This window comes from Dromaius novaehollandiae, chromosome 27 (genome assembly GCF_036370855.1).
Source record: "Dromaius novaehollandiae isolate bDroNov1 chromosome 27, bDroNov1.hap1, whole genome shotgun sequence".
NCBI classification, from domain to species: Eukaryota; Metazoa; Chordata; class Aves; order Casuariiformes; family Dromaiidae; genus Dromaius; species Dromaius novaehollandiae.
In genome coordinates, this window is record NC_088124.1 from 2,713,710 (window position 1) to 2,727,602 (window position 13,893).

Below are 13,893 nucleotides of genomic sequence, written 5' to 3' on the forward strand. Positions count from 1 at the left end.
AAACACACCAAACTCCAGAAGGACCAGCTGCCAGCACTGGCCACATCCATGCCCTCCTCAGCACTTTGCTGCAGCATCTCCTCGATGTATTTTATTGCCCCAGGCAGCAGTATGGGCTTCTCTACTGGAAACTCTGCAAAACTCTGCTGTGGGCATTTCAAATCCCAGGGTCACCCCTCAGTCCCCATGAGGAACTAGGCACAGACATGCTGCAAGCTCCAGGCAAGACATCTCATGCTTCTTCTTGTGCAAACTCAGGCGACTTGGCTAGTGCCAGACCCGGCACCCAGATGGTTTGGACCACGGGGATTCACATCGCCTGGAAAGCCAGGCTGCACCTCAAGCTTTAAGGCATCCTGCTTCATGGCACAAGCATCTCCCCATTTAACCACAAGCTCCACATCAACCCAAACCCACATGCTGGGCTGCCCCAGCCCTCGAAGCCACCCATGTCCGGGGGACAGCAGACTCACAAGCTGCACTTTTTGGGGAGCTGGGTCCCCAGCAGACCTCACGTTCAAGGAAAGCCAAACCCGCACAAGCCAGGCCTGTCACACACCACAGAGGAACCCAAGATGCTGAAAAGGCAGAAGTCAAAGTGATTGGAAGTCAAGAGACAGGGGCAGAGTGCAGACGTGCAGGGAGCCCCACGGCAGCCAAGAGGCCAACGGGTCAGACAAGAGGATTTGTAAAACACAAGAAGTCAAGTGTCCCGGTCACTGCTGAATTCCCCCATTGAAGAGCTGCTCTCAGCAGCCCAGGCAGGCACAGGGCTGCCTCGCTGCTCCCCATCCCAGTAGCTACCCAAGCCGCCAGCTCAGCACCCTGGGCCTCTCACCAGGCCCCCCTGGGTTTCAGCCCTCCGAAGGGATTTGCAAGACACCCAAGTGACCGCAGAGGAGCCTCTGCAGCCACAGAGCACTTGCGGTCCTGACTCAGCCAGCAGCAAGGAAACCCCCTTGCACAAGGCCAGGCTCAGTTTGAGGAACACTCCCAGCCTTGGCACGCAAGCACCAAAGCCCATCAGCAAGGCCAGGCTCAGAAATGAAACCAGACCCAAACCAGGCAGACAGGACTTGCTTTGTCCCCTCTCTGATTTCACTGTCAGCAGTTCTTGCATTTGCAGCTCAGGCCACCCTTGCACCATCTCTAACCACTTCTCCCACAGGCTGGGTCTCCCTCAAGCAATCCAGACCCCAAACCAGCCCTCACCTTTCCCACACTCACCTCAAACCAGCTTGGGTTTTTGGCTGTGCCTTGGACCAGTCCATTTTACAGTATCCAGCCAGTTTCCACCAAACCAGGACCATCCCCTCTTGCTTTTTTAAATGAAATCAGTGACTCTCAGAGACAGGTGATGCAAAAGTAAAAAGAACTGGAAAATCACTTTCAGCCGGTCCTGGAGGTCCTCGCACAGCCGGCCCCTAATTGCTTGCAGCTTGCCCGGCTGCAGAAGCGACGCTGGCTACAGCTGCCGCAGATTAAATGCGGCTTGCAAGAGCATAACTTGTTTTTCTGCCCTTCTCTTCCTGTTTGATATTTTTGAGGCAACTGGTAACACACAAGCTCTGACGCTGTCTGGCCACATTTGCTTTTAGGTGAAGCTCAAAGACGTAGCAGGCAGCTCAGGTGGCAGAGGATGAGGTTTCCAAAACATCCATCGGGATGCTGGAAGTGGGGATGATTTTGCCCCCTCTAAAGGAATAAGTTAATTCCTTTGGAAAAATGAGAGGTCGAGTTTTCCGGGGGATGTAGCGTCTTAGACCTCCTCCTCGCATCAGGCTTTGCAACGCCAACATCTCCCCCCCGCCCGCCTTTCCTTTCAAGCCCACCTCATTGCAACACGCAGGACACGGGCACGTTTCAGCCGTTTTATTGAACGTGGCATATGAAATACCGTCTGTAAGTTCTAATGAAAACCATTAAAAAAATAAATTCAACATTAGATTAAAAAAAAAGCACGCAACCGGACAAAATCACACGGGTTTTACCGGGGACCAGATGGGAGGCCCGGGCCGCGGTGCAGGTCACGCCGCAGCAGTGGGACGCGACGGCTGGTATCGAAGGAACGGGCTTGACCACGGCTCGCTGGCAAAGCGGGAGCTGAAAAGACGTCGGAAGAACAAGACCGCGATGATAAACCTCAAGGCCAAAATTGCACTGATGCTGCGGCACAGATAGACGAGGTTGAGCTTCCCCTCGGGGAGGACTTTGGAGTTTTGCAGTACGATACGCTGAATTTCCAAAGGGGATTTAAAATCCGTGTGCAACGGTTGAGCCGGGCACGGAGATGCCGCATCCCGACTGGAAGCAGGCGGAGCACCGCACCGTGCCGCTCCCCGGCGAAAGCAAAGCCAAAATTACATCCAACCATCTCAGGCCCGGGAAGACACCCTGAAAATCGCTCGTGGAGCAGCTGATGGGAAATGAAAAAAGAGGAATTACTTCTGCGCTGGCCGTCGAAGGTGGTCAGGTAGCAACATCCCCCCTCCCGCAATGTTTTGGGACCCCAGGCCACAAATTAAGAGTCTATCGAAAGGTCAGGTCTAAATTCAGCCATGGGAAGATCTCACCTTCAGCACTGATGGTGATTTTCCTCCCTAAATGCCGGCTTAGGTCTGCGCTGACGCAAGTTTTAGGCATTGCTTTAGCCGGCACTGAGCATGCCAATGGGCAGAGTCCCATTTCCAGTGCGGCAGCGGCAGGAGAAGAGGGACAGGGCAGCAAACCCTCCCGGCACTGCTCCATCTCCCCCCGGACAGCCTGGTCATGCCACGTGCCATAATTTTGGAGAAATTATGTATTTTCTAAAGCACCAGCCAGCGGCCGTATCTCAGACTGCTTTAAAGATGCGCGGACGGTGTTGTCTTTGAGAGGGTGGAAAAAAATGCGGAAAAAGCAAGGAGACCCCGCTGCTCTCCCCCGCTAAACCCTGGGGACGTCTCGGCAGACGAAGCCTGATTTTCCCCTGCAGCGGCCAGGCTGCGTTCGGGCCGAGGGATGCTCCGCCGTTTCTTTCGGGGTTTTCTTTAGCTTTTCGGGCAGCGGCCGGGAAAGCGAGGCAGAGCGCACCGACCGCTTTCTTCAGCGCCGGCGGAGACGCGGCTTCCTTCGGGGCGTCGCGGGGGCTTTATTAAATCCCAGGCTCTGGTACAGGGCACACCTACCGACGAAGAGCACACAGAAAAGTCAGGAAAACGGGACAGAAAGCGCTCGGCAAAGCGGAGTATCATCCCGCATGTCGCGCCCCCCTAACAGCTCTAAAATCTCCGCGCCCCACAGATGAGAAGGGAAAATTTGCTAATTAAAACCTTAATAGACTAAGTGCAATACAGTCTCCAGCTCTATTTAGAGCTAAAGATAGAAAAAGGTCCATTAAATATACTCAATTTGTTAACTATTATCTGTCATTAATGGCAAGTTCCAAATCCAATTCCGAATAATTAGCGTGAAGGGTGTTTTTTTTTTTCTCCTCATCATGTTTTTATCTTAATCAAGCCGGTTTCGTTAAGACCCGACATGATTCGCACGCTATTAAGCACCGGGCTGATCTTATGCATCTGGTGGAGAATTAACGCGGGCTGAGAGCAGCGAGCGGGAAGGCAGACGGGCCGGTCCCGGCCCCAATTTTGGGAAGCGCCGCGAAGCCGGAGCCGGCACCGCAGTTTTGGTGCTGCAGGTCCGGCACGCCGCCGGAGCGCGGTTAGGAGCCGCAGGGAAAATGGTCGGAGCCGGCGGAGCAAAGGGAGAGGTGGGATTTGCCGCGGGAAGCAAAGCGAAGCGGTGCAGAGCCTGGGAAAAAAGGAGCGAGCTGGGCGCCGTCGGCACCGGGGGAGCTGAAGCGGCACCGAGCGCTGATGGATGCAAATCCATGAGCCAGAGCATCGGGCCGCGGCATTTCCAAAGCCACCGGCCCCTCCGGCGCTCTCCGGGAGCCCGAGGCCATGCCGGGGGCTGGAAGCGGCCCTGGTAAAGGGGAAGAAAATCCAAATCCGCAAATCTTCCCCATGCCGTTAGCTCCCTAAATCCACCAAGTTTTGGGGCAAAAAAGTCAGAAGCGGTTAATAGATATTGCTGCTGAAGCTCCTGCAAGGCTCCAGCTGTATTCCCAGAAGAAATTCCCTCCCTTCCAACAGCAGCAGAGGATGCAAAGCCGCCGCAGCGAGATATCTTGAAACAGGCCCAAGAGCTCGTGCGCCTGAGCTCGGAGCCGGTGGAGCCGCACGTCCGGCTGCTCTCGTTGGCCATCCCCGGAGTCCTGGAGCGGCTGGACTTCCAGGGAACTGGAAACCAGCTCCTACCGCGGCAGGTTTTTAAGAGAGAAACAAGGCGACCTGCAAAACGATGGGTCCGTCCGTCCATCCCCGATCCCCAAAATATGCCAGGACGGCCAAGACGGCTAATAGAGAATTAATCACGGAGATATAACCGATGCCAGTTGGCACAGGTTTAGAGAAAATGGATCTTATCAAGCTCTGATTGTACTAACTCGGTATCGCCGCGATTCCCCACCGGCAGCTCGTCCTCCAGCCTCGGGGTGCAAAGTCGCCCGTTTTCACGGACCGCTTGCACGAATCCCCCGGGCCGAGTTACGCGGCATCAGCCCACTGCACCCCAGGGCGCTCAGCTCGGTTCCTGCTACCGACAAGGAAACAGCAAATATATATTTTTCCGCTCCCCTGCTTCCGTCGCCGAGCGAGCCGTGACACAACCCCGAAGGCTTTTCCGTATCTCTCCGCCCCGGTGCAGAGATCAAGCAAAGCAGCCGGGGCTGGACAGTGTCGAAGGGAAACCAAAGGGACTAACGCTGCCTGACAGCGAGGGAGCAGCAGCTTGGCCGGCTGTCAGAGCCGCACGCCCAACCCGGGGCTTCCCGCGGGTGCAGAGATGCTAAAAAGCAAGTGCAACCAACGTAGAAAAGCGAGAGACGTGCCAGAGCTTAGCGCTGCTCAGAAAAGCACCTGAGTTATGAGTCCGAAGGAGATGATTTACTCCTAAAAACCCAGCTGCGTGTGCTGTCTGCTTTGCTAATCTTGACATCAGTGTGCAACGCAGCTGGGTAAAGATTATTGCAGTAATGAACAGGGGAAGAGCAGCAATAAGTAGGATTTTAGCTGCTTCGGACCAGAGAGACACCGAAGCTTCAGCTCGGAGCCAGGTTTTATTTGCTTGAGCACGTCCCGATTCATGAAAAAGGAGAAAACCGGAGGCGACGGTCACGGGGGAAAGTTTTGCCGAGGCGGCGCAGAGGGATTCCCGCGGGCATCGCGGAGCCGCGTTTTGCCGGACGGAACAAACGCAGAGCGATGCAATTCCCAGAGGGTTTTCTTGGGGGTTTTTTGTGGTTTTGCCTCGCGCTGCCGGCGATGGTGATAAAACGGCTCCGGGCGCATCCTGCATCCGCCCGGGGGAAAGTTCTCGTGAGCAAAAAAACGCGAGGTGCTTTAACCCGCTGACAAATAACAGAGGCGCTCCGGTGCCGGCGGGATGAATATCGCTTTCATTACTCATTTTCCTGCTCGGGGAGCCAAGACGGGGCGTAAAAGGGCTCGATTGTGTCCCGGGGGCAGCGATGCCGGCAGGGCTGCAGCGAGCCGGACGCTGCAGGCAAGCGGCCAAATCCCCGCGCCGGACTCGCCGCGCGGCCCCGCGGCAGCAGCCGATTAATGAGATATCGGTGATAACGCTCCGCTCCCCTCCTCCACGCTGCCGGGCGCCGCCGAGACCTGCGGCCGCGTAAAATCATCAGGGCGAAATCCTATTTGCCTGGTTTTGCTCGCAGGCCTGCGAGCTGCGCGGCCATCCTCTGCTAAAAAAAGGGAAAAACGGGGAAAAAAAACTGTGCCTTCGAGCAGGCCGAGCGCCGAGCCGCCGCGCTCTCCCGGAGACGTGCGTGTTTTAAACGCTTGGCAGGAAGAGGGCTCCAAACTACACGGCGAAGGAGATCGCACCGTGCGCCAGCCCGGCCGTGCAAACCGCCGCGAGCATCCCGGTCCCGGCTTCCCCGCAGCCCGGCCGGACGCTGCGGCAGCTCACGCTAATCCCCCCGTGCCGCCCCCTCTAAGCACATTACAAACATTGGAGCCGAACATGCTGCAAGGGCTAAAGCTCAGCTTAAACTCCCCAGCGGCTGTTAAAACGGTCCTAAGACATAATAGGAGGCACATTGCGAGCTCGCCAAGGGAGCTAAATAAGCAGCTGGCTGCAAAGAGACCAATCTTTCAGCAATCTCGCCTGGCGAAATGCAGCTCGTTGGAGGGGAGCGGCCAGGCCATGCAGCAGCATGAAACGTTTATATCGAATTAGCCTGACTGACGGGGCAGGGAGGAGAGGCAGGCACGGGTGGGGGAGGCCGCAGGAAGGATTTCCCCGCTTTCCCTGCCAGCTTTCCCACTTGCGTGCGTGTCTCGAGGACGGAGCAGCAGCGCTTCTGCATTCTGCAGGCTTGAGGCACCGCCTTCTACTGCGCCGCCTTCCCGGCCCCCTCTCCCAGCTGCTATCTTTTATTGTCAATAAAAGCAGTTTTTAGCCATTTTGGCCCTGCAAACTCGGCAGGGAGGAGTCGGGAAAGCCAAGGAGCGCCCGGTTTCTGCTTGCTGGAGACGGCACAGCGAGCTGGAAATCGTGCTCACATGTGGTTTCCGTGCCGGGCTGCCGCACGCCCAGCTGCCGCCGGGAGAAATCAGATGCACAACTCATCCGCGAATCCTCCCGAGTGGGAGAGCGTTTCCACTGCTTCTCAACCCAAACCGTCCTCTGAGGAACACGTGTGCGTAAAATCTTTAGTAACGGTACAAAGCGAGAGCTTGCAGCGGGGAAAGGCAGGGCGGCGAGTCCCGGCCAGGCCCGTGCTGATGGAGACCCGCCGGGACGTTGTCGGGAAAAGGCCTCCCGGGAGCGGGTCCCACCTTTCCCACCCTGGAAAAGGCCGCCCAGGAGACGGGAGCTCCCCGCGAGCTCCCACGATGGCGAAGCGCCAGCGCGTCGAACTAGTAGAGCCAATTCGATCAGATCGGCAGCCGGCGTCGACGACTGCAGCTCCAATAAAGCTGTCAGATGCCGTTAGCAGGAGCTGCTCCAGCTTTGCTTGGTTATAAGGAGGGTTTTTTTAGTAACCGAGCAAGATACCGGGGCTAAGACGAGGCCGAGGGAGAAGGTTACGTGTTGCGAGTTGTTCTGATCCTTTTAAGTCTGGGGGAAATCCCGGCTCAGCTCTGATTTCGGCAGGGCCAGGATCTCCGGGGCAAATCCTCCCCTTCCACCCGCGGGAGATGCGTGACTCGCCCAGGCGAGAGCCCCGCTGCTCTCTGCCCAACGAGGCGCTGCCTGGCCTTGCCGCGCCGCTCGCGCCGTTGCAGGAATCCGGATTTACTTAGCGAAAAACAACCTTTTCAGAGGAGAAACGGGGCTGCGAAGAGCCGTGTGGCTTTGCCGCCCGGAGCGAGCGGCTTCGCGATGGGAAAAGCGAACGGATCGGCGGAGCCGGGGGGTCTCGTCCCGCTTTACCCCACATGCACGCGGACACGGCGGATGCCGAAACACGAGGTCCTCCCCGAAAGCCGCGGGGCCCCACGAGGCGTTCGGTGCAAAGCTCACCTGCTGCCGGCGGACGTCCCGCGGCCCCGGCGCGCGAGGCAGGACGGAGCGGGCACGGTCCCCCCCGGCGGGGCTTCGGGCACCAATCCCGCTCCTTACGGCCGCGCGGCAGCGATGCCCGGCTGGATGCCGCTCGCTCCCACGTGCGTCGGCCGCGGCTCGGCGGGCGGCTTCGGGCGAGGGCGAGCCGGGGCGCCGCGGGCACGGCTGGGTTTGCAACGGGAGAGCCGCGTGCCGGGGCGGCCGGGGCGAGGGGGGCTGTCGCGGTGCTTATTGCCGGCTGGCCGGGGGGACCTCGCGCCGCGGGAAGCGTCTGGAAGGGCGGATGGGAGACGGGATGCCATGACAACCCGCGGGGGTTTCCCGGGAAACCGGGGTCGCCATGGCAACTGCATCGCTCCGGTCCGAATTAGCGACTTCGGCCGCAAGGCGCCGTGAATCTTCTGGCATCACGGCCCGGCGGAAACCTCCGCCCGGTCCGGGGGTCCGCACCGGCCCCGCTCCCGCGATCCCGCGTGGTCGCCTCCCCCCGCGCCGGGCACGCGCTCGCCGGGAGGCCAGCGATTCCCCGTCGGACGCGATAACGCCGTAGGGTTGCAGGGGAAGGGAATTAAGACTAGAAAATGAGGGCTTTTTTTTCCTTTCTTTTTTTCGCTGCTTAAATCAGAACTGATTACACTCGGTCTCCGGCCAGATTAGAATTTCCTAAATGATCCAGCCGGGGAGAAGAGGGAATGTGGGATGCACCCGTAACGGCACACCACATGTTCCGCTATTAAGCATCATTTAACAACGTGGTAACAGAGACTCTGCAAAATTAAATGGTCGTTTCCTCCCCACCCCCTTCCAGCGAGCTCCGCAGCATGTTTTTCTCGTCTCCCCACCCAATTCGCGGTTGCTAATCCAACAACTGAGCTTATGTGATGGAAGGGAAAACAGCTACACGCTGCCTTTAGGGAAGGGGGGGGAAGAGGAACAGAAGCAAAGCAAGATGTCCCCAAAAACGCGAAAACAAAAGCAGCCCTGCAACACGTTGCAGAACAAACACCTGTTTCCACGGTGAGTGTGTTTTGTCTTCGTCTTCCTCGCCGTTACCCTTTAGCCGTCCTCTTTCCTCCCGAACATTTTAAATCCTCCTTTTTATGATGGTTAGAAAGGAACAATCTAAAAAAAAATAAACGTATAAAACCAAGGGCACACACAGACCGACGATGGTGCATGTTCCACACAATACTGAGTACACAGTCACTTTGCATTATTATTATTACTATTATTATTGGTTTGCAACGCAGCCTCGGGTTTTTGTCTGTTTGTCCTGCACTTAAACATCCGTAAAGATCTTTTTGATGTTCACACAGTTGGGATTGTTTGTGGTTGTGCAGTTGCCTGTCTTAAAGGCAGCCTGTTTGAACGCACTGTGGTTGATCCCCCCTTCTTCTATCACCATGTACTCCGACTTGCTGAGGGTGGAATTGCTGCGAGCCTTCCTCATCTCCTCGCTGGACGAGAGGTGCTGGCAGCTGCCGACGTGCATGTACTGGGCTTGCTCCTCGCCTTCGGTCTCCCGGTGGTAGAAGTAGTTGAAATTGGAGACGATGACGGGCACGGGGAGAGCGATGGTTAGCACCCCCGCGATGGCACACAGAGAGCCCACAATCTTGCCCCCGATCGTGATGGGGTGCATGTCCCCATAGCCCACCGTGGTCATGGTCACCACTGCCCACCAGAAGGCATCTGGGATGCTACTGAAACCCGAACTGGGGTCGTCAGCTTCTGCGAAGTAGACGGCGCTGGAGAAGAGGATGACGCCGATGAAGAGGAAGAAGATGAGTAAACCCAGCTCCCGCATGCTGGCCTTGAGGGTCTGCCCCAGGATCTGCAGCCCCTTGGAGTGCCGCGAGAGCTTGAAGATACGGAAGACCCTGACCAGGCGGATGACTCGGAGGATGGCTAAGGACATGGCTTGCTGGCCATTGCCCTGCCTCTCGGCCAGCTCGGTGCCCAGCGTGATGAAGTAGGGGATGATGGCCACAATGTCAATGATGTTCATGATGTTCTTGGAGAAGGTGGCCTTGCTGGGGCAGGCGAAGAAGCGGACGAGCAGCTCAAAAGAGAACCAGATGATGCACAAAGTCTCCACCACAAAGAAAGGGTCGGTGAAGGACGACACCATGGCAGCAGCCGAGGAGGAGGAATTGGTGAAGACCTCAGGCGGGAGAGGGCCACCACCCGTCCCAAAGGTCCCTCCAGTTCCCTCGTAGTCGTGGTCATCCCTGAATTCAGGCAGGGTCTCCAGACAGAAGATGACGATGGAGATGAGGATGACCAGCACGGAGACGATGGCGATGCCTCGGGCCGGCCCGGAGCTCTCCGGGTACTCGAAGAGGAGCCACACTTGGCGCTGAAACTCCTTGTCGGGGAGCGGCCTCTGCTCCTCCCGAATGAAGCCCTCGTCCTCCCGAAACTTCTCCATGGCCTCCTCCCCCAGCTGGTAGAAGCGGATCTCCTCGGAGAAGATGTCGATGGGGACGTTGACGGGCCGCCGGATGCGCCCGCCCGACTGGTAGTAGTAGAGGATGGCGTCGAAGCTGGGCCGGTTGCGGTCGAAGAAGTACTCGTTGCGCAGCGGGTCGAAGTAGCGCATGCGCTTGCGCGGGTCGCCCAGCAGCGTCTCGGGGAACTGCGCCAGCGTCTTGAGCTGCGTCTCGAAGCGCAGCCCCGAGATGTTGATCACCACCCGCTCGCAGCACTCGTGCTCGCCGCCCGCCCCGGCCAGCCCGGCGGGGCCGGCGGCGGGTGCGGGCGGCGGGTCGTAGCGCTCGCCGCCGAGCAGCGGGTGAGGATGCTGCAGCTCCTCCGGCGAGGGGTCACCGCCGCCGCCAGCCCCCACCGTCATGCTGCCTTCCTCCGCCTCCTCGCCCTCGCCGTCCTCGTCGCGGGCGCCGGGCTGCGGGGCGGCGGGCGGCTGCTCGCTGTAGCCCAGGTTGTGGTGGCTGCTGCCGGCGGGGCCCCGCGGGGACCGGCCGGCGGCGGAGGCGGCCGGGGAGCGCAGCAAGCTCCAGCGCTCGTCCATAAAGGTGGGGGGCGGCCGGGGAAGACGGCGGCGGCGGGGAGGAAGGCGGAGAGGCGGCGGCGGCGCCTCTTCCTCCTCCTCTTCCTCCTCCGAGCGCAGAGGCAGCAGCAGCCGCCCGACCGCTCCGGCGCCCGCCGCCGCCGCTCTGAGCAGCCGAGGCTCCGCTCAAAAAATCCGCCCCCAGCCTGGCGCCGCCTCGCTCGCCGGAGCCACCCCCAGCACAGCCCGCCGTGGGCCCCGGCCCCCCCCCCGCAGCCCCCCGGCAGCCCCCCGGCAGCCCCCCGGCGAGGCCCGGCGGAGCGGAGCGCTTCCCCGGCGCTGCTGCTGCCTGCCAGGAGTTTTCCTGCCTCCCGCCGCCGCTCGCCCCGGGAAGCCGCAATGGGGATTTGGGGAGCGAGCTGCTGCCCGGTCGCTCCGAGCCGCCGTTGGGGAACGGGGCGGCGGCGGACGGGAAGCAGACGGCGTTACGGAGCAGCCAACAGTTGTTTTGAATCAGCGTCTCAGCTGCAGGCTTAGGGGTTTCTCTTTTTGCAAAGGAGAGAGATGGAGACGGCGTGTGCAGCCCCGCAGCCCGACGAACGGAGGAGCGAAGTGGAGTCAGAGCCCGGCTGAAACGCAGCTCTGCGGGTCAGCGGCTCCCGCGTCCCAGCCGAGCGGCTTTCCATCCCCCCCCTGCATACACACCTCGAATTAATCTTATGCAAATAGTGGATTTTTTAGGGAAAAAGCCTCCCCTGCTGCAAGCGGCGCCCAGCGTTGCTCGTGCAAATGCTCCGGTCCCGTCAGATTTGCACCAAGCGCTCTCCCAAGCCCACCCCTAGCTCTCCCAAATCCTTTTAATCCCAAGGCCAAGCGGGGCTTAGGCAATTTAGGGAGGTCCCAGCTGGGGAAAAAGCCCGGCCATGGGGCTCAGGGGGGTGGGAGAGGTGCGGCCGTGCCACGGTCCCGCTGCGGAGTGGGGTAGAGGCGCTCCGGCAGCTTGGAGCCCCGCTTGGGCTTATTACCGCGGTTATTTTTAACCGGAACAGCCTCCAGAAGGTAGGGAGGGAAACAGAAGAAAAGATCAAACTTATTTATACTCCAAATTAGCAACAAGCTGCACAAAATATACAAAGCCATAAAAGAAGCCAAGCACGGGGAGGGGAAATGGCAATAAATATTGCCGCGAGAGCCGGCTCCGGGAACGGCGGGTCGGCACCAAGGTGAGGCAGGGAGGAAACCCGCCGTCCCGAGGCATCCGCGCCCGTCCGTGCGCTTTCCCGGGCTTCGCCGCACGGAGGGATCCCGGCGGTCAGGTGGCCTCCCACGCAGCGCCGAGCCCAAGCAGAGCCTCTCGTGGAGCTGCCCGCTGCCGTTGCGTCTCCGGAAAGCATCTCCGGCGCTTTTTCCGGACAGCAGGGCCAGCCGGAAAACTTTTTGCACCAGCAGGAAGATCACAGACATTTGAAGAAGGTCCCGTGCGAGCGTGCTTGCCCGGGGACGTGCGCCTTGCCATGGAGTTACATGTCCCTGGTTGTCACCTCCACCCGTGACTTCAAGCCCCATCTGTTGAGTCCCGTTTCATCCCAGGCTGCAAGCGGATCCCCCTGCACTCGCCCCATCGCTCCTGTGGGAATTAGTATCCGGGATGGGCTCCCAGTGAGAGCAAGTGCTGCTCCTTTCCAGCCCGGAGCATCTCCCGAGCTTCCCGGCTCCCGGAGGGGCAGGAAGCCCAGCCGGGCTCATCGTTAACCCTCGAGCTCCCCGCGTTGCTCATAGGCGAAGAAAGCCGGGAAAACTCCCCGCGAGGATTTCGTGGCCGTGAAACCATCGGCTGCGCACCACGCACATGTGTGCAGCGCTTAAAGACTTGCCCGGCTCTTCCCTTTCCGCTGCCAGGATTTCTGCCAATAAATCCCCGTCATCTGTGCAAGGCAAACAAACAAGGCTGCTTTTACACCATAAACATTTACCGATGACAAAAGGCTCGTTACGGGTGAAGGGCAATGGGGTTTTCTCTGCGCCTAGGCAGAGCTCCGCCGAGCTTTCACACCTCCTTCAGCCCCGCTTGCCCTCCTCGCAACCTTCGACTGCTTCTTCCCACTCAGATTATCCTGGATTTTTATGATTATTTGCTCTGCGATCGGGGAAGAAGTCGCACAACGCTATCGCTGTCTCCGGCGGCCCGGTTCTGCCATCGCCCTTCTCCCCCGGGCAGGCAGGAGGTGGGAACGCTCCCGCAGCGGCTGGTCCACTTTTTTGCTCTGCATATTCAAGGCTAAGACAAATTCAGCCCTAACCGTCTGCATCGGTGCTGTCAAGGCAGCAGGAGAGCAAGGGAACCGAATCTTGGTCTCTGGGGATTAATTTAGTGCTCTAATTGCTGGACCACACCGCCCGTGACTCAGTTTCCCATCTGTAAATTAGGAGCAATCCTTGCCTCCCACCTATGGTCTAGTTAAACCCTACACCAGAGGCTCTTAGCTGTGCTCACGAGTCGGGAAAATGAGCAAGATGCTGAAATTTTGAATAACAGGGAGCAAAACTCAGGGTTGCCCAAAAACCACCGGTTGCCTGCAAGTCGGTGCAGGTGAGGACGGTTGCTGCACGCTCCGGGAGGGCAACGAACGCCGCTCCGGCGGCACCAAGCCCAACGGGGCCGGAGCACGCCGGGCTCGTCTCCTGCTGCCGCAATCTGGCTAACGAAGGCAGCAGGTCTTCAGAGAGCAGTCATCATTTTTAATAGATGGGGGGAAGTGGGAATCGAACCGCTAATCTGAAATAGCAGAGCACAGACAGCAGCTATTTTTCATGTTATTTTTTGCCACGCTGCCACGGACTTAGCCAGCGAGTATCATTTTGCCACTGAAGAACAAGATTTGGTGGCTAAAAGACAGCGGCCAAATTACTCTGCATTGCTCAGAGTTATTGCACTCGATGACTCCATCGGCTTTAATAGAGCTGTCCTAGCTAAATCCCGGCCAGCTCACTGGGAGCCCAGGGGTTACAGCTCAGGATATAGTTAGACCTATTTTAATGCCCTAAAAAATGTGATTACTGGGTGGGATTATGTTGGCCAAACAATGTTAATGCAAATTTTGCCGTAATGGGGATCATGTTCCCAGGGCTTCACAATGAAGCAAAACGATATCCAGCGCGGCCTCGGCAGCTCCTGTTCCATGCCATTATTTTGTCATTAAGAGATAAGATTACATCGACAGAGCAATTTAACCACAAATCCACCG

The 13,893-nt window shown here is 58.5% G+C and overlaps 1 protein-coding gene across 2 annotated transcripts; it reads right to left on the reverse strand.

Annotated features, from left to right (window-relative positions):
* Nucleotides 1-1,857: 1,857 nt before the first annotated feature.
* Nucleotides 1,858-10,813, reverse strand: KCNA3 (potassium voltage-gated channel subfamily A member 3). Of its 2 annotated transcripts, XM_026112003.2 has the most exons (3): nucleotides 8,645-10,813; nucleotides 2,574-3,163; nucleotides 1,858-2,416 (listed from the first exon to the last, which is right to left on the reverse strand). In XM_026112003.2, the coding sequence occupies exon 1, from the start codon at nucleotides 10,667-10,669 to the stop codon at nucleotides 8,918-8,920; it is 1,752 nt and encodes a 583-aa protein (XP_025967788.2). In that variant the 5' UTR covers nucleotides 10,670-10,813; the 3' UTR covers nucleotides 1,858-2,416; nucleotides 2,574-3,163; nucleotides 8,645-8,917. The 2 variants fall into 2 exon arrangements, with proteins under 2 accessions (XP_025967788.2, XP_064354205.1); XM_064498135.1 differs by having other exon boundaries at nucleotides 1,858-3,163.
* Between the last annotated feature and the right edge of the window lie 3,080 nt (nucleotides 10,814-13,893).